Source organism: Kwoniella bestiolae, chromosome 2 (assembly GCF_000512585.2).
Source record: "Kwoniella bestiolae CBS 10118 chromosome 2, complete sequence".
Classification (NCBI taxonomy): Eukaryota; Fungi; Basidiomycota; class Tremellomycetes; order Tremellales; family Cryptococcaceae; genus Kwoniella; species Kwoniella bestiolae.
The window spans coordinates 2,472,302-2,490,368 of record NC_089242.1 but is presented as its reverse complement, the minus strand read 5'-3'; the positions used below and the strand labels follow the sequence as shown (position 1 = coordinate 2,490,368).

At 46.9% G+C, this 18,067-nt stretch overlaps 8 protein-coding genes across 8 annotated transcripts; 4 read left to right on the top strand and 4 right to left on the bottom strand.

The window, feature by feature from the left end:
• Positions 1–1,388: 1,388 nt before the first annotated feature.
• I302_104078 (uncharacterized protein) lies at positions 1,389–2,278 on the top strand (the record flags this gene model as incomplete). Its single annotated transcript, XM_019189441.1, has 2 exons — positions 1,389–1,560; positions 1,671–2,278. 2 exons carry the CDS (start codon positions 1,389–1,391, stop codon positions 2,276–2,278), a joined length of 780 nt encoding a protein of 259 aa, XP_019049003.1.
• A 145-nt stretch (positions 2,279–2,423) lies between these two features.
• I302_104077 (uncharacterized protein) lies at positions 2,424–4,082 on the bottom strand (the record flags this gene model as incomplete). The annotated part of the gene is made up of 6 exons (XM_065869794.1): positions 2,424–2,729; positions 2,790–2,835; positions 2,922–3,297; positions 3,405–3,512; positions 3,568–3,715; positions 3,780–4,082. The coding sequence occupies 6 exons, from the start codon at positions 4,080–4,082 to the stop codon at positions 2,424–2,426; spliced, it is 1,287 nt and encodes a 428-aa protein (XP_065725866.1).
• A 739-nt stretch (positions 4,083–4,821) lies between these two features.
• I302_104076 (uncharacterized protein) lies at positions 4,822–7,078 on the top strand (the record flags this gene model as incomplete). Its single annotated transcript, XM_065869793.1, has 11 exons — positions 4,822–5,017; positions 5,101–5,364; positions 5,456–5,476; positions 5,544–5,721; positions 5,829–6,055; positions 6,129–6,181; positions 6,249–6,350; positions 6,416–6,488; positions 6,553–6,577; positions 6,627–6,840; positions 6,902–7,078. The coding sequence occupies 11 exons, from the start codon at positions 4,822–4,824 to the stop codon at positions 7,076–7,078; spliced, it is 1,530 nt and encodes a 509-aa protein (XP_065725865.1).
• An 893-nt stretch (positions 7,079–7,971) lies between these two features.
• Positions 7,972–11,268, top strand: I302_104075 (uncharacterized protein; the record flags this gene model as incomplete). Its single annotated transcript, XM_065869792.1, has 11 exons — positions 7,972–8,092; positions 8,245–8,406; positions 8,492–8,560; positions 8,640–8,851; positions 8,960–9,539; positions 9,646–9,737; positions 9,854–10,224; positions 10,289–10,327; positions 10,404–10,513; positions 10,637–10,853; positions 11,019–11,268. The coding sequence occupies 11 exons, from the start codon at positions 7,972–7,974 to the stop codon at positions 11,266–11,268; spliced, it is 2,223 nt and encodes a 740-aa protein (XP_065725864.1).
• A 211-nt stretch (positions 11,269–11,479) lies between these two features.
• On the bottom strand, positions 11,480–12,726 carry I302_104074 (uncharacterized protein; the record flags this gene model as incomplete). Its single annotated transcript, XM_019189437.1, has 4 exons — positions 11,480–11,719; positions 11,795–11,917; positions 11,995–12,351; positions 12,478–12,726. 4 exons carry the CDS (start codon positions 12,724–12,726, stop codon positions 11,480–11,482), a joined length of 969 nt encoding a protein of 322 aa, XP_019048999.1.
• An 839-nt stretch (positions 12,727–13,565) lies between these two features.
• Positions 13,566–15,579, top strand: I302_104073 (uncharacterized protein; the record flags this gene model as incomplete). The annotated part of the gene is made up of 8 exons (XM_019189436.1): positions 13,566–13,626; positions 13,700–13,831; positions 13,903–14,060; positions 14,229–14,396; positions 14,486–14,899; positions 15,001–15,125; positions 15,198–15,261; positions 15,409–15,579. 8 exons carry the CDS (start codon positions 13,566–13,568, stop codon positions 15,577–15,579), a joined length of 1,293 nt encoding a protein of 430 aa, XP_019048998.1.
• A 354-nt stretch (positions 15,580–15,933) lies between these two features.
• I302_104072 (uncharacterized protein) lies at positions 15,934–16,170 on the bottom strand (the record flags this gene model as incomplete). The annotated part of the gene is made up of 1 exon (XM_019189435.1): positions 15,934–16,170. One exon carries the CDS (start codon positions 16,168–16,170, stop codon positions 15,934–15,936), a length of 237 nt encoding a protein of 78 aa, XP_019048997.1.
• A 694-nt stretch (positions 16,171–16,864) lies between these two features.
• Positions 16,865–18,067, bottom strand: I302_104071 (uncharacterized protein; the record flags this gene model as incomplete). The annotated part of the gene is made up of 4 exons (XM_019189434.1): positions 16,865–16,915; positions 16,987–17,354; positions 17,433–17,687; positions 17,833–18,067. 4 exons carry the CDS (start codon positions 18,065–18,067, stop codon positions 16,865–16,867), a joined length of 909 nt encoding a protein of 302 aa, XP_019048996.1.

Here is an 18,067-nt window from a genome sequence, read left to right as displayed (position 1 = left end):
CATCTCTAAGCTGGCGCCACGGTCCCTCACCACGGTAGCAAATCGACTAGTATCCATAGCCTTAGAGGCATCAGTCAATCGGCCCCATGTTGATGTGACGTTTCCTTCATCCCGATTGATGGTTTGTTCCAATAGAACATAGGTCCGGCCGCTTTCCTCGAGCTTGACATAAAGCCTGCTTGGACGTGAGCGCCAGGAAGAATTGCGATTGGGCACATCGAGTCGTTTCACCAGAGTTGATACTGAATATGTGTGACTGAGATTGGATGAAGGAAATGGTGATATTTTTGATTTCGAAGCTAGCTTTATATACACTACTGGGCGGCGTGTTATCGCATATGGCTCGATGACCCTGGTGAGGGAGCCCACAACATCGCAGGGGCTGAGCAAAACACACTCGCAATATGTCAAAGAAGAGACAGGTGTATCTGACTGTTTCAGCGCTCGTCTTCAACGTCATGACTCGGAATTGGAAGGATGATCTATTCTTCAACAGTCGAGACTCTGCATATGGAAAAGAAGCAAAGATGTTTATCCGGTCCTTTTAGCCTTTCGACGTCAGCATGACATCATGCAGTGTCTGGATCACACACGTTTGCGATATGTCAAAAGAGGCATAGATACTTATAAGAGTTTCAGCATCTATCTTCATCTTCATAGCTCGGCGGTGAAAGGATCATCAAGCTCATAAGTTCCAGACTCTACCTATGCGAGAGAAGCAGACGTGTGTAAATAGTCGCTTGGGTGTGTTGACGGCAGGATGACATCAAGCGGTGCTTTAGAGCTTCGACGGTGTCGAAGGAGGCTGTGCATGGGGACTATCACTGTTCTGGAGAAGGAGGATCAAGGTCTCAACAATCCTTGCGTAGACGAAACAGGTAAGTGTTTCTAGGCCTTGACATCAGCATGACATCAAGCAGTGCAAGGTAGTTTCGAAAGCGTTATGTGAAGGGTTGGCTATTGGGCTGATGTTATAGAGAATCAACCCGTCTCCACCTCGATTGTTGTCGCCTTAATATGTGCATCTTGAGCCAAAGAAGGTGGACGAGATACGCATATAAAATATATGGCATCTTTCGAAACTTGACATACTTCTCGAGTGAGCAAGCACGTAAGACGATATCATGTTGATTGTGATTGTTTGTATGACAATTTCCTAAGGCATGCCACGCCACAATGCAGATTGACGATCGATGACGTTATGCGGTTATTTGATTCGGCAGCGAGAGTGACTACCTTGCTGTATTCTATCCCATCCATCCCATCCCATCCCATCCCTATTCGGTCAGTGATCTCTTATAGCTGGGATAAGTAGCAGTCAGATACATCGTATGATCCAACCCTCAGTCTGATCAAAATTCACACGGTACATCAGGAAACTCACCACTATGCCCTCCAACCAGACTATCTTCCCACCATGGCACTTCGACCACTGGCGAGCGGTAGATGATCGCGTAAGAGGAGGATCAAGTATCTCTCATCTCGACAAGGTAGATCTGAAAGTACAGAATCCAGTGAAGGGGGAGGAAGAGACTGGAGCGAGATTCTGGGGTAACCTAGGTGAGTAGCTCGCTATCTCCATAGTCATCCAATCGTCCTACTCCAGATCGATCATCCCCATACCCAGGCTGTATGATATAACCCTTGATCTGACTTTCCTTCGTGATGAGACATATCAACCCTCGGAGGAGCAGGTTTCGCCTCCCAATCCTACCGCTATGGTCCCTCACCACTCCGACTCCCTTCCCTCTCATACTCCGGCATCTCTATATCATACCTACCCGACCCCAAAACGCACTACACCGAAAAGACCCCCAGGGATTATACCTTCGTATTAAAGACAACACCAACAGCTAACATACCAAAACACCCCAAAACCCCAGGTCCACCTAGAGAAGCTCAACTGACATATGAGGTCACCTTCTCCCTCCCCCACTCCAGCGAGGAGAGGGAGGAGAAGAGGGAGTTTAGGTGGAACGAGTTCCAGGCTACCTATCGGGGTAGGAAGATTCCGGAGGGAGATGAACGGTGGGTACCGCTGGATCCGGGGTTGATATATGAGTTGTCGATTATGTGTAGGAGCGATTTTGGGAAACAGCATGGTGATTTTGGGGTGGTGGTTACTTCCATTGAAGCGATTAGGAAGGAAACGGATGTTGGGCTTTGGAGTAGACTTAAGGGATTGTGGAATTGGGTTGTAGGGTTGTTTGGGTGGAGTAGAGGGGGAGTAAGGTTGGCGGATGAGGTGAATGATGAGGAGAAGAGGTTGATCGCTTAGACCTGGTGCAATCCAGATTTGCGACCAGAGCAAAGTAGGGTTGACTGAAGATATATCTTACTGTCAAAAAGTTACACCATATAATCCGTATTTAGAGATACAACATGTTACAACAGACCATATTCCCCGAGATATACTTCGCATCCTATTGATCATGCCCTATGAAATTCATCTGAACCAACAGCTCCGCCAACCCTTCCTCACCCGCACACTGCCTATAAAAGTCCATAGGCAAACAAGCTCTGACCCTCTCTCCATTCGCCATACGCTCTAAAAGCCACTTACACATCCTCGAATTGACTCCCTCCACTCCCAATCCCCAGGAGGGAATACCGAATCCTTTGGCTATGATTGTTGGAAGCGAGAGAGGGAAGTAGGAGGCGGTGAAGAAGGATAGTGTGAATGTTGGACTCGGTGGGGGGTTGAGAGTGGGTGTGAGATGGGTGGTTATCTATCACAATCAACGGATTAGCTAGCCAATCTTGATTTATGGGCTGGGGGTTGAGCTCACCGCATTGATTTTTTCTGGTATCTCCAGAAAGGTATGTACACGATACCTAAGCGCGACACGTAAGCTCAAGAGCCCAGCAGTACTCTGCAATAATGAATTCGCTGTGGAAGGTGAAGGTGCGATACAACATACCAGTCCTGAGTTCTGACCTTTGTGCCATTACAATCCCACTCAAATCCCTCCTTCCTCGAATCAGGCCACGTATAAGGATGTATACCCATCCCCTTCTCCCACATTCCCTGTCCATCTTGATCCCTATCAAACCTAGTTAACAATAGACCTTTACCCCTCACTTCGCCCAAGGTGGGTATCCGCTCCTCTAAAAACCAACGGTCTAAGAATGGTTCGAAAGCTTTGTACAGGATTTGGGAGAAATGCGGATGCCAGGGTGGTGTCTCCTCTTTGATAGAGAGGATGAAGGTTTCGGTAGGGTGGATTGCTAGGAAATTGTGGAGTACTGCCAGGAGGAGGGGGAGAGTAGACCGCTGAGGTCGAGGACCATGATACACTTTGATTCAATGCTTCAGCATATAACACTTTTGGGTCTGCTTGGGGTGCTAGATCTGACGATTATGGGTATGCAGAGATGGGTAAGAAACCTATGCTTGCGCTCACTCAGAAGCTCATCGCCTACCACCCTCAACCTCACGTCCAAGAATCGTATACCGTCTAGCAATTGCTGTTCAATCGGTGTACTGGGCTGTTGACATTGTGATATTGGATCTGACCAGTCACGGAACCATCAGCATGTAAGAGGATGGGATCCCCCTGCACTCACACCCGTATAATGCACAAGACTCGTGCGTCCCAGGCAGAGTGATCTCGCCCAGATGTGTATCATCAGGTATACGTGAGAGGAAGTTGGCTGTATCTGGTTTCTCGTAGATGATAATTACGTCTTTGGTCGATCCATCGTCTTGTTCTGCCTTTTGACCAACCATGACATATCAGTCAAGCTCACATGATCACGTCAATGCAGTGAGGACTCACATGAAGCCTGTAAGCTGAATGGCCAGTCCCTTCATTCAACTTCAACTTCGTCCATCCCCTGCGTACTAGTCCTCTAGATGGTCGTACTTTCACCGATAGTACACCGTGCTTCTTCTCGTTTGAAACTGAATGAAAAGATATGTGTATCAGGTCGCCCTTCAAATCTCGCTGGGGAAATTGACAGTGATATCGATCTTTGCCTACAAGGTCGGAAGAAACGATACAGCTTGAGCTCGCAATGGATTGATGAGTGAGGGTTGTGACTATGGATGTGATAGATATGCCAGGAATGAACAATTCCATACTGGACTGCAAAGTATAGACATAGTAGGAGTGAAGAAGCGAGTTTGAGAAAAGTGGAATTTTGAGAGTGCGTTCGGGAAAAGAGAACAAAGGTGTCTTCTGTATGATGCATATGGCTTTGCTATCGCTCTTGCTCCTATGTCATCTGATCATGCACCATTTGATCGATCACAATTGCTCAGTGGTTTCAGCAGAACATGCATAGCAACTAGTTTAGGATCTGGTGTAATAGCAGTACATAAGTGGAGATCAAGGTCGATCTCATTACATGGAGACTGCAGTATGTACTGATATCATACGGGATACCCGACGGTACTGCCATCAAGCACACACTACTCACATCATCAAATTGCCTTCACGATCCCTCAACTCCAAAATCAGATCTCATCTGCTCGTCAACGGAACACCGTCTTCATCGTCGTCGACTGGAGCATCTCCGCATCCGAATGCAGTCCCCGACAGCGCCGATCAGATGCAGGCACGGAACTTCACAAAGCGGCACGGACCGCCGGACAGGGGGAATCATGCCGTCATAGATGGGGAGAATGTTGACAAGTCGCTATTGCTCTTCTATCTTCGAGTCAGATATGCAAGTGCTGATTTGAGCAGTCATATATTATCAGTACATCGTCTTTCACTCACAGCACCACCTTGCTCAGTGTATACATACATAAGGGAAGACTCACTCTAAGAAATCAGTTTCTCAGAGCTACACATCTGTCGCTTCATTCAACCTACCATGTCTACATCTATCCTTCGGACATCTCTACGATCAGCTCAGTCGAGTATACCTCGACCATGCCGTCATACGCCCTTACAGTCCATGATACGGTACAACTCCTCCTCGGCATCAACCTCCAAGACTGCATCTCCTACACCGAGTCAACAGCTGTATACCCTCAATGAGATTGATAAGTTGACGACGTCAATCGCTCGTAAGTGATCAGTTGGGCTATAGACGGGGGCAAGTGTCGTTTGAGCTCCAATGAGCTAATGTCATCTCATGTCAACCTCGCAGAATCATCCTCCGGACCGATCCACCACCCCTCCCCACTAGTAATGCGAGCCCTCCCCGCGCCGTGGCTATCCTCCCAGTCGCCTGATCTAGCCTCACAGGGTGATACCTGCTCTGTAGACCCTCATACATCCTCAGCAGAACCATTTACTGAGGAAGAGCTACTCAGACCTAGACATATGAGTGAGAGTTTTACGAGCTTCGATCTCCCGCTGGCGAGCGATGCGAAGTTGTATGAGAGGTATGTTAATACCTCGGGAGGGTTTAGTGAGTATTGTTGTCAATCCTTCCTTCCTTATACAATACTGAATGCACATATTGCACAACGATGTATTGATGATCATATCTATTGCTATAGGAATGGGCAAATTACTTGAACGTAAGTTAGCACACCGTCCTCCTCAGTCAGTCGGAGAGCGATAGCTTCCGACCGTGATTTGCGACAGACCTCGATTCGCTAGCTGGAGCGGTAGCCTACCGACATTGTCTACCCACTCCTAAAGCCTCCCAATCGACCGAGGCTCAAGCATTCCACGAGTCATCTTCCAGAGCTGGTTTGTACCTTGCTACAGCTAGTGCCGATAGGTTAGACATGTTTGGAAGGCTGAATAGGGAGAATGTGAGGTATGTCTTTCGCTTATTGTCGCCTCACTTATTTCTGTTACTATGGGTGCAGGACGTATGATATATCTTCTACGTGTCAGTCGCTGATTGTTGCTTCGTATACTTAGAGATCTGAAATTTTCCGGATTCGTCACTTGGACAGGAAGGTCTTCGTTGGAAGTAGTAGTCAAGATGGAAGGGCATAAACCATCCGAACAATCTGGACACGACAAGACTCTTATGTTGGGTAGATTCGCGATGGTCTGTAGGGACTCGAAGACGCATAAGGCTAGGCAGGTGCCCAGGCTGTTGGTGGAGAGTGAAGAGGAGAAAGTGTTATGGGCTATTGGTGAAGGTGAGCACACCTTCGTTTTGCTTTTTCTGAGCTACAGAAGGGAGAGTATACTGAATTGAGCCGCTGTGGACAGAACATCAGAAGCGACGGAAGACAAGTGCTATGGCTGCGTTGGATAAAGTGCCGGTATGTCCCAGTCAATACACGCAACGCCAAAATGTATTTAAGCTGATACCCACTGTTATGATACTAGCCGTCTTCCGCCGAAGCTGAAGAGTTGCATAAATTGATGTTGCAAGTGTCGACAAAAGAGGAAGTGGACGGTGAACAGGTCGTACCCATGCAAGATACCGAGGTCAGTTATCTCTTCAACTTCGTAAGATCCAATGATGAGGTGATAATATCTGACTGGTCTATCAGATACAAACTGTACAGCTGATGTTCCCGCAAGATCGAAATTTGCATGGAAAGGTATTTGGAGGTATCCTGATGCGTCTGGTAAGTCTCCCCGTCTAATTGCAAGTCCCACTGCTGATGACAATTTGCACTCCCTACAGGCGTTGTAAGTCATAGACCTCGATTGTTCGTGTCTGGATATGTTGTACAGGGGGTAGTGCTGATAAAATATCAGTGAACTATGCTTCACCAATGCCGCCTTGTTCTCTCAAGCACCTATGCGGTTCCTAGCTCTTGATCAAATTACTTTCCGATTACCTGTACCAATCGGAGCGGTATTGCGATTATCATCGAAAGTAGTCAAGACCACCAAACCTCACGAGGGTCCTGATGGAGAAGCAAAGGTGCATATAATGGTAAGAGCTGAGGTGGAGGAGGTCGACACGGGGGTGAGTGATTGTCCCTTCTCTTCAAGGAAGTATAGAGATGTTGAGCAGGTTGTTCGACTAGGTCCGAAGGGAGACCAACACCTTCTTCTTCACTATGGCGAAAGAGGATGATAAACCCATAGGTAGGACTGTGATTCCATCGACGTATGCTGAAGCTATGCATTACCTGGAGGGGAAGAGGAGGTTGGAAGTGGGTGATGAGATGAGGAGGTTGTATCAGGTTGGACAGTCGCAGTGAATGATTCGTAGTGTATCTGTATGAAACTATAATACGCATGTATCATCCACTGCGATGCCCTTTCCTATATTGAGCGCTATTGTCTGATTTCATCGTATGCATCTGGATGACAAAGGAAGATTATTCCTGTGAATACCTTGAAGGACGCCACCGATACTGTACGCCACTACGAGTACTAGCAAGTAGTCCAACTGACGTGTGGGTAGTAGGTTTCAAAACAACCATGAAGAGTGGGATGTCATGTTTCATATATACCACTAGTTTAACCACCATACTACTGCAGTAGACACCCGTTTCATCATCATTCATCGCATCACTCATTCACGTTCGCAAGGTACATTAAACCTCAACGATCGAGTGAATGGCACAGAGGAAATCACGGTAACAGGAACAAAAACTCATTGTAGAAATCTGGATTTGGGTGTAAGGTACCAATCTGGAATAGGAGGTGACAGCAAAAGCAGACTGTAATCTTATATCAGTGAATCAGAGATATCTCGCAGAGGGGAGGGAGATTAAACGGGTCTATGGTATATCTCATTCATCAGATAGGCTCAAGAAAGAAAACTGCATACATCGATATACATGATCAATCATATTTAAGAGGAATAAAGGATCCTTCAGTTTAACAGCAACACGAAAAACAACAAAGCAAAGATCCCTCGACGTCATCCAACTTCCATCTACTCATCTCTCAATCACCTGAGCGTGTCGACCCCTCATCATTGTCATACCAGGTTACACATCCAGAGAAGACGAGGTCAACTACACAAGATCAATCATTGCCCTAATCTCTTTCCCCACCTCCGATTGATCCTCCTCGACATTTCGTCCCTCTGCTACATCGAACTCAGTACCATTGATCGCCCTCACCCTAAAGCAGACACCCCAACATGTCTGTCACTTCGCCCATATCAGCAAGTCCGGGTTTGTCTCTTTTAGAATGGGATGAAGCTGCCGTTCAGTCCTATCTATCTGATCTGGGGTTAGGCAAATACGAGGATGTAATTTATGGTGAGTTTGAGTTTCCTCTCTCTTCGTTCTTAAATCATTCCAACTGCTTCCTTCAGTCCCCTTCCCACTTTGATATGCACAAATCACGATACAGTCATGTATAATACGAGTCATAGTTCTTATGCTGACATTTCGTGTATTGGTGATATCAGAACACGGAATAACAGGCGATGTACTATCCGTGATGGACCACTCAGCCCTCCAAGATCTAGGTATGGCAAGTCTGGGACATAGGTTGAATCTCTTAAGAGCAGTCTGGGAGCTGAAGAAGGAGCAGGGGGTTGAGTTTGGTGAGGATGATTGGAAGCCTCAAGGTGGGTTGGCTCGTTCCCGTTCCATTATATTTTGATGGTCCCTCTATATTCGACAGTCAAGCTGATGATGATCATGACAACGCAGATGCGGAAGAGAACGAGAAAGTCACTCAGAGTAACGTAGAGAAACTACTGGATATGATACATGAACAGCGTGAGCCAATATACATGCGATCATCCATACTTGTTCGATTGTCCAGCTTACTTGGATATTTGTATTGTTGGTGCGATAGAGGAACGTCTGATACATCTCGAGAGAGAACAGATGAGGATGTTATCTGCATTCGAAGAAAACGGTATACCCGTACCTACACAACCTCACTCTGCGGAAGGGGAGGTTCGTGGGATACCTGGTATGGAGGGGAAGTCGAATCTTGGTCGATCAGGGAGTCTGAAGTGGAAGGATTTCAAGGAGAGGGGGAGTGATGGTGAGGAGGGTGAGGCTGTGAGTGCAGTTCGGGTCTTGTATTATCTTGCATTTCATACCACTACCTCAATCCAAGCACCGCAAGGCAGTTTGCTGATAGCTGATTCCCGGTGATCACTCCAACAGGGTCCAAGCCGAACGAATCGTCGTGCATCTACCGTCTTCCCCTCCTCCCTCGCGTCCTCCACAGCATCCAATAACACCAATCAGCCAGTCCCACAGACCTCCGACACACCGACATTCCAAGATAGCTTCACACCCACTACCGTCACCTCTTCCTATCCTTTCGAATCGCCTTTAGCCCAGAATCAGAATCAAGCTAGACCCGAAGACAAGGCTCATTCCCGACCCAATCCCATCCAACCACCACCTCTGACCAGACTCCTAAGTTCAGGTCCGGTATCAAGCTCCAGCTCAGTCACGTCGCCTCCTCCAATCGCCTCGCAATCCCAACAACAATCGCTGAGCGCTCCTAGAAATACAGGTCAACCTACCTCTGGGCCCAGTCCCACTGGCCCGGCGGGAGCGGGCGCACCATCTGAACGAGCCAAATCGCAGGCCAACGCTGAGGCTCGAAGTGCAGCTAAATCATTTAGAGTGACGCTCGAAGATCCTTGTTGGAAGGTGTTACCTGCTGCGCTGAAGAAGTATAAGATTAATGATGATTGGAAATTGTATGCTTTGTTCATCTGTTTTGATAATACTGGTGAGTGAGGTTATGGTCATGACAATCACCGAGACATCGTTCAAATGCCAGGAGACGACGGAAAGGGGATGGGGAAGACGAGCTGATGATCCTTGCATGATCATAGAACGATGTCTGAGCTATGACGAGAAACCGTTGTTGTTGTTCCAGAAATTGAAGGAAAGTGGACATAGACCAGTATTCATGCTTCGACATATCGTGAGTGGCTTTCACACATTGAATTTTGATCCAGAATATGGCCCTTGTGGAAGGCTCCCACACACAATATTCATGGCCGAAAGAATAATAGCTAATATGCTATCTCCCAATCACAGAAAGATATCAGATCTCCTATAGCAGTAGCCCAACAAAAACAAGCCCAAAAACTAGGTCTACCACCCAATACCACCGCCAACGTCCTACCCAAGATCAAACCTTCCTCTGACACTTCCATCTCACCTACCAAAGCCAACCTCCAACCCTCAGGTAGATTAAATGCAGAGGGAGATACGCCCAATGGCAATTTCCCCGAAATACCCTCCCCAGGATTGAAGGATTCATCTTTTGACTCTTCAGCTTCGGCTTCGACCTCCAGACACCCAGCTACGAATGGACTGATGAACTTACAACCGGGTAATACAACCGGAACGATGGTAGATAAAGATGGGAATGTCGTTAATGTCACTTATGCAGTGGCTATCTATCCGTAAGTCTTTGGTCTTGTTTGACTGGGATCGGATCGGTTTTGTTAATTAGTTGACATTGATCAGGTATATCGCTGATAGACAAGACGAGTTCAATGTTGCTGTGTGAGTGTTTTGTTCTGAGATATAGCGAGGTGAAAGGAGAGCTGATCCAAAGGAATCGACGGGGATATGGATGTAGTGGATCAACCTATGTTATACTGTCCAAGGCGAAGGGGTGGTATATCGTGCAGAAAGATCCAGATGGGTTGGGTAAATCGAGTGATCCGACTCAGGGATGGGTACCTGCAGGTGAGTAAATGCTCTCCTATAGCTAGCACATTGCCCTTGCATAAGCTCTGGCAAACACCTCTACGGATATGTACGATTGTCATTCGTGTTTCAGACATGCTTACGCCCAACCCTCCGCTCCAGGCTGCCTTCTCGAGCTTTCCCAGCCCATCTCACTGGTCTCTCCCCATCCTTCAGGCGATATTGCACCATATCCTGGCTTATCACCTCTCCCTCCATCCGCTATTATCTCGTCGAGTTACGCAGGGAACGTATTGATGGATTATGAAGCGAAAGGAGATGCCGAATTGAGTTTGAAGGAGGGAGATAAAGTCAGGGTGTACAAGAAATATTGTCATTGGTGGGTCCAGCCTCTTGATCGATGATAGTGAATAGCATAGCATGTTGACTTGACTTGATCTACAATCTTCTCTTGAACAATGGGTAATAGGAGTTACACGTAAGCTACCGCTTTTGTTTCTTGCTGAAACCGATGCACGAAAACTGACCCGCCTTCATACCATAGCATCAAATCAGATACAGGTGAAAGAGGTTGGGTGCCCGCCTGGTTCGTAGGTAAGGCATCCACCGAACCCAGCACCAATACTCCCTCTTCGGCTACTACGCCTACTCCCACTGGAACGGTGATACCTTCCAGCAATGCTGACGGGAAGATAGTCAATAATGGGGATTTGGAGGAGCGATTGAAGGATGAGCATGGTGGGACGCCTACGCCTACGCTTGGATCGCACTCTGGTGAAGGGAATAAGATATAGTATAATGATGCTGCTGGTTGTTGTTGAAGGCGAAGATATAATTGATGGTGTTTAGCAGACGATAGGCATGTCATGGCTATTTTGTATATTCTTGTAATGGACTAAAGATGTACATACTCCACTAATGGGCATGATGACCTTGATGTATTGAACGGCCGATTTGGACTGCGGCACGCATTCTCACGAAGTCATTGCATTGTGGGTTTAACGATTACAAATTCAAAGTACCTCTACCAAACTCAAACGCATTCCCTACAATCTTCACCTTCCCTTGATCTTCCGCATCTAATTGACACTTCAACAAACCTCCTCTTGAAGATCTCTGATGTCCTATCACTGTGAGTTCTTTCGGCGAAGATACCTTCGCAAGCAGCTCTTTGGGGATGTACGCTTGAGCAGTAGCTTGAGAAAGGAGGTAGTACCCCGTCAAGTGGGCGTGAGAGGAGCCAGTCTATATGAAATGAGATGTATGGTCAGATATCAATCGTGGACTTCAAGTCTGAGCTTGGGCGGCCGAAGGACTCACCACAGGATCCTCATCTACTCCCAGTGCTGGACCAAATACCCTTGAATTTATGTGCAATTCTCCTGTCTCGATGGATTTGGAATTATCCACCTGGGTAATGACTGCGCATCCGGTTATGGCGACCTAACAAAGCATCAATCCATTAACTCTCATCTCCTCAGATGATAAGGTTGAGACTGAGATCGTAACAGAGCACGCACCAAAGCTTTTATATCCACCCTGATCTTCTCCACATCCACCCCCTGAGAAAGCTGAACGATCAAACATCTATTCCCACTAAAATCAATTTCCTCCACACCCACTACCCCACCTCTATCAAGCCCAAAGGCCCCTTCCAAAGCCCTCGTCTCATCATCGTTGGATGTGGTACTTCCGAACTTCGAAATGACCTCGTTCGATAAGGTAGGTAATGAAATTTCCACCTCCTCTTGGCCCACTCGCCTAGCTGTGAGGGTACCGCTGAAACGAGTTTGGAAGGTGATGAGTTGTAGAGCCGGATTGAGGGAGAAGAGGACTTTGGACGAGGCGAGGGTCGCGTGGCCGCATAGGGTGACTTCCTATATACACAATAGAATGTAATTAGTTCCAGTTCAACACGTATATCAGGCTTATCGGCCGGTCCGTTGACACCATAAGGAGCAGATGATACAACGTCGTGAAGACTAGAGATTGAGCAGACTCACCACCTCAGGAGTGAACCACCTCAAACCCCATTCCCCTTTATCTCCCTTCTCATCCAGTGCGAGAGGGACTAGATAAGCAGTCTCTGAGAAACCGAAATCCCTAGCTACAGAGGTCATCCATTTCTCGTCTTCTGCTCGGTGATCTGACGGATCGGAGAAAAGGACTACGGCAGCTTGGTTCCCGCTGTGAGGGTTTGAGTCGACGACGAAGGCGTTGAGGAGGTGGAATTGGAGCTGGGGGGATGACATGGTTGATATGGGTATGAACGAGTGTCGGGTGGGTCGAAGTTTGTGATAGATTATCTATTACTAGTTGACAAATATCTCCAGTTTTCAGCTGTTCGTATGTGATCACCCCATACTCGAGTATCGTGATATTTCCCGTATGACTCGTATATTTACTCGTATTCGTTATCTATGACTCGGATTATACGTAGTATCTGATTCGTAACAACCCACATGCTCAACTCGTATCGGCTAAATAACTGAGCTAATTGCTCGCTTTTATCGGCAAAACACCAACCACACAAATAACAAATCTACTACTTTCCCACGAGAGCCGATGTTCGGTCATCTCCTCGGTTTCACGGTGAATGCAGTAAGTGTGGTGATATTCGATCAGGGTATTTAATCGGGATCGACATTGACGGTGGTTCAATCTGTAACACACATAAACATCCATACAAACAAGACCAAGCTGTTGGTGTGAAAACCGAGCTACCGGACTGTTTCTGGGCATGATCACCGAGCACGCTCACTATATATACGAGGTAATACACCCAAGGGGGGACGATGCATGGCTTGATTGCTTGGAGATACGATCGAGAATACGAGTACTCAAAACTCGTATTTTACTTACGACTACCCCTTTACGGCATTTCCTTTGATACTGTGAGTTTATGGATAATCCAATAATCAACATCTCGATATCACTTCTCACGGAATGATTGGAATGGCTGATTGATTGACTTGATCTCATTCTATCTATCTATCTCTCTTTCTTTGAATCATTACGATCCTTCGCACACCATACTTTACAACCGAACATCTCATCCACTGGATCATTGTCATATCACACTCGATCAACCATGTCGACCCCGCCCGCAGAGCAGAACATGTCCAAGTTCAAGAATATCGTTATCGTTGGTGGTGGGTTCAATGTCCCCCTTCTTCATACCTTTCTGTCAGCACTATAAGCTGACTGAATACATCGATATCTCAGCCTCGTCGGCAGGTCAACAACTCGCCAATTACCTCTCACCAAGCCTACCTACCACGCACCGAATCATCTTGATCGATGCGCTCGATTACGCTTTCTGGCCCATCGCTTCGCTGAGAGCCGCCGTAGTACCAGGTGAGCACTTGCCCCTCAAGCACTGAGTCGCAAGCAGGCGAGCTGATCGATGATTTGGACTGGCAATCTAGGCTGGGAAAAGAGGATCACCGTACCGTTATCGCAAGAAACCGTCTTCCCCAAGAATTCGAACCATAAATTGGTCGTCCCCAATAAAGTGGTCGAGCTCAAGGAGAACTCGATAGTATTGGAAAAGCTGTTTGAAGGATCCAATGAGGTTCCCTTCTTTGTGAGTATCAGTCGAATTGCTTCCGAGATTCATCATGGAACTACACCCACCCCACCTGAAATCACAAATGAAACACGCTATGACCTCTTCTTATTCGCCGCATCGCTCTTCCCCGAGAATACACTTGACTTGCTTGTACCTGTCTGTGCTAACCACCATGTCCCGTAGAAATGTATCTTGTCGACCGGTGCTCAACAACCCAGTCCCATGCGACCACCCGCTGATTCGAGCAAACAAGGATACCATGATGTGTTGATCAAGACTCAGGGGGAGATCAAGCAAGCCCAGAAGATTGTTATTATCGGTGGTGGTGCGGTGGGGTTGGAGATGGCAGGTGTGAGTGGCTTATCTCTATTGACCGTCTTCGTGATACTGGTTCCCTCAGTTCTGAAGAGAATGTCACGCTGATGCAAGGGTACCCATAGGAAATCCGAGCCAACTACCCCGATAAATCCATAACCATCGTCCACTCCCTCTCATCCGTCTTACACCCCCAAGCCACCGCGCCAGATCCAAAGGGGAAAGCCCACTCTTACTCTTCTCCACCCACTTTACCCAAACTCTCCGTCACCCTGGAAAAACTCTTGGCAGATTCCAAGATCGATCTGATCCTCAATGATAAAGTCGAGATCCCAGCGGAACAAACATCGGCCGAAGATTGGTCAGGATCATTCGGATTGCAAGATGGGGTGAAGAAGGTGAAATTGCAATCTGGGAAAACACTAGAAGCGGATTACGTGTTCGTCAGTATTGGGAATAAACCGAATGTGGGCTTGGTACAGCAGGCGGATAAGGACGCTTTGATCTCTGGTATGGTAGGGGTGGACGAATATCTGAGAGTGAGTGTCATAAAATTGTCTACAAGCAGCGGACGTTGAGGGAAACCCGAGTGAACTTTGTATCTTTGACTGAAAGCTGATGTCTGCTTCATCATCGGCAGGTCACCTCTGAAAACTCGCAATCACCCCTTACCAAGAATTACTACGCTATCGGTGATTGCTGTTCCACCCCTGGCTGGAAGACGTATATGGGTGCAGATTACGATGCCAAGGGATGTTCAGTGAAGTGAGTCCATGCGGTATATCCGAAAATTCGATGACATCTCCACAATTACTGATACGCTGTCATGACCTTTAGTATTATTAACGAGATCAAGGGCAAGGCGCTCAAGAAATACGTTCGACCATCATTAGCAGCTATGGTGAGTTCTGCTTTCCTCCACTAACAGTCATCCATGGCCCCTTTCGCTTCTTCTTCTCGTCTGATGAGCATAGAGCAAGATGCGTTCTACCTGTTTCCAATCCCTCTATTGATGTTAGTGCTGACACTCCCCTTCGCGGTCGTACAGATGATCCCCCTAGGTCCAGAAAAGGGATCCGGAACACTCACCTTTCCCGTCGCAGGAACCTGGCAAGTCCCAGGAGGAATGGTTAGAGCAGCTAAAGGTGGGAACTTACTTCTCAGTCAACTGTTCTACCCTCGATTCAAGGGTGAGAAGAAGGTCACTGCTGGTATGTAAGTTGACTTGAAGGATTCATGATAAGATCAGGAGTGATTTGTAGAATATATTTCATATAATTTATCCAATCTCGATATAGAAGTCTCATGCATCCATCATATTGTATTATGTAGTGGGGAACCTAATCGCCTCTGAGACCTTTACAAGCTTTATCTCTCAGATTACCTTTTCTCCCTGCTTGAGTGGCATTTTTGAATTGAAGTTTGGTGAGACCGAACTGAACGTACAATGTTATAACAATCTCACGTCAGCGCACGGTGCGGTTCTTTCCACTGGAGGTCTATGTGTGTCGAGAGAGATAATCGTTCCCACTCACCTCTTCACACATCTCATCGACATTACAGCTCTTCAGACCTAACGAGATGATCCATCGAGGAATTGCTCCCTCTTGTCAGGTGTCCAATGGGAGTTCGAGGGTGAGGCGGAGGAAGGGTCGGATTTGGTCTGTTTGGGAGTACTGGGCGGCGTGGGTTTGGGTTTCTTATTGGGTGCGATATGAGATTTCTTGTCTACATTCTCTTTCGAGGAAGGTCCAGTAGAGGAAGGGGAAGTGGCGGTATTGCTATGTGAAGGAGAGGGGGATCGTTTCATTTTGGTGCGCTGTGAATGGGTTTGAGGATTGGAATTTGTGGGATATCTCGTCAGCTCTCGGTCTTGAGTGTGTGTAATAATGTCAAATTGATCGTTAGTGAGATCCACGATGACTCACTATGAGGATTTCGGGGATGTATTGCAGCTGTCCGTTGACATCTAGGTTGGTCTGAAGAATGAGGTACGTGAGAAACTAGAAGAAAAGAAAAGAAAAAAAAAAAAAAAGGAATTAGAGTTGAAGACAAGTTATCATGACATGTGTGCTGATCTCTAGTGCTACTGTTGTCGAGGCCATATAGAGTAGCGTTTTGCATCAATGATGACGTCTACTTGACTACCATCAATCCATCAGTATGAAAGTGGTCGGATAAGTCATCTTCACCATTCTGGTTACGATACACTTTCATGATCGATGTCTTTGCTGACTTCTACACATCTCAACGGTTTTACCTTAACTTTGAAAGGGCAATATGATTTTCGAGGCAGACAACAAATAACAGCAATACGCTATCAAATATGTAATGCCATTCGCAGAATACTGTGTCTCCGCCACAACTGCTGCGCCAATCCCTTCAGCCAGGTGACGGCAGACACGCATAATGTCAGTTCTTTCCCTTAAGAGATTTGTCATCGTTATGCACTTTCATCCTGTTGACTGACAACTACGCTACAGACTATGACTATCGGAATGATATCAGAGATCTTCGGGAAGTTCAGGATTAGGGTAATCTTTGGTCATGTGCATCTGAAGGCAGTGATATCAATTGATCAGTCGATCAGAATTCAAGGTTTGAATACGTGAGAGCATGCACATACCTTGTAATGCCTAAAATGGACTTTTCTTCCTGCCTCTTCAATCTCCCGTATCTCATCTTGACTCAATTCCGGCAACGAGTCAATTTCAGATATTTTCTTCAGATTCACCGGGTTTCTTGATGAAGTAACGACGACGACGTTCTTCTGTATCGCCCACAATGTCAATACCGAAGCGAGATCAATCTCTTTTCCAGTTTCGCCGGAAATTCGTTTAGCGATCTTCTCCAAAACAGACTTGATAGGTCCTCCGGTGGGATGTCGAAGTAGTGGGGTCAATAGGCCATAGGATTCGGTGATGATACCGTGCTTCTCTCCGAGATCGAGAACGGGTTGGAGGTGTTCGAGAACGTAGGGATGGTATTCCAATTCTGCAACGTGACTCAGAGCTTAGCATTCGTACGTCCATTGTCATAGTGTGATACTGCTGGTGGAGAAGCAAGACTTACGATTAACAACAGGTTTGATCGTCGCCACCTTGAATACATCCTCCAGATCTTGAGGACGGAAATTGCTCACTCCCAAGCTCACTCCTTCAAGGGTACCATCATGTACCAATTCCTCTAAGATCGTCCAGAACTGACCGGTCGTACCTTGTTGAGGGACAGTAGGAAAATGTATAAGAAGTAAATCGGGCTTGGAGCCTAGTTTCTCGATCCTTTCCAACACGTTGGATCGGATCACTTCGCGATCGGGGGATATGTCTTTGTTGATATGCCATCATCAGCTTGCCGTTCGGCTGTACACTAGGATTGGGGGGTAATGAGGAAGTGGATGGGACATACTGGTACTGGAGACTAAACGATGCGTCAGCAAAATCACTCGTCAGCCCATAGCTATAGTACTCACTCTTCGTGGTGATCCAGACATCTTCCCTCTTGACCCCCGCTTGCTTGATAGCTTCAAATGTAGCTTGCTCGGTCTTGTAACCCTCTGCCGTATCTATGTGGTATATACCAGCCTTCAAGGCCTCAACACCACTAGTAATGGCTGGATCATGGTTCCCAAAAAGTCCACCTGTGCCGTTGCCCCACCCAATGGCAGGAATGGATTTACCGTCTGACAACTTGATTGATCGAGGCAT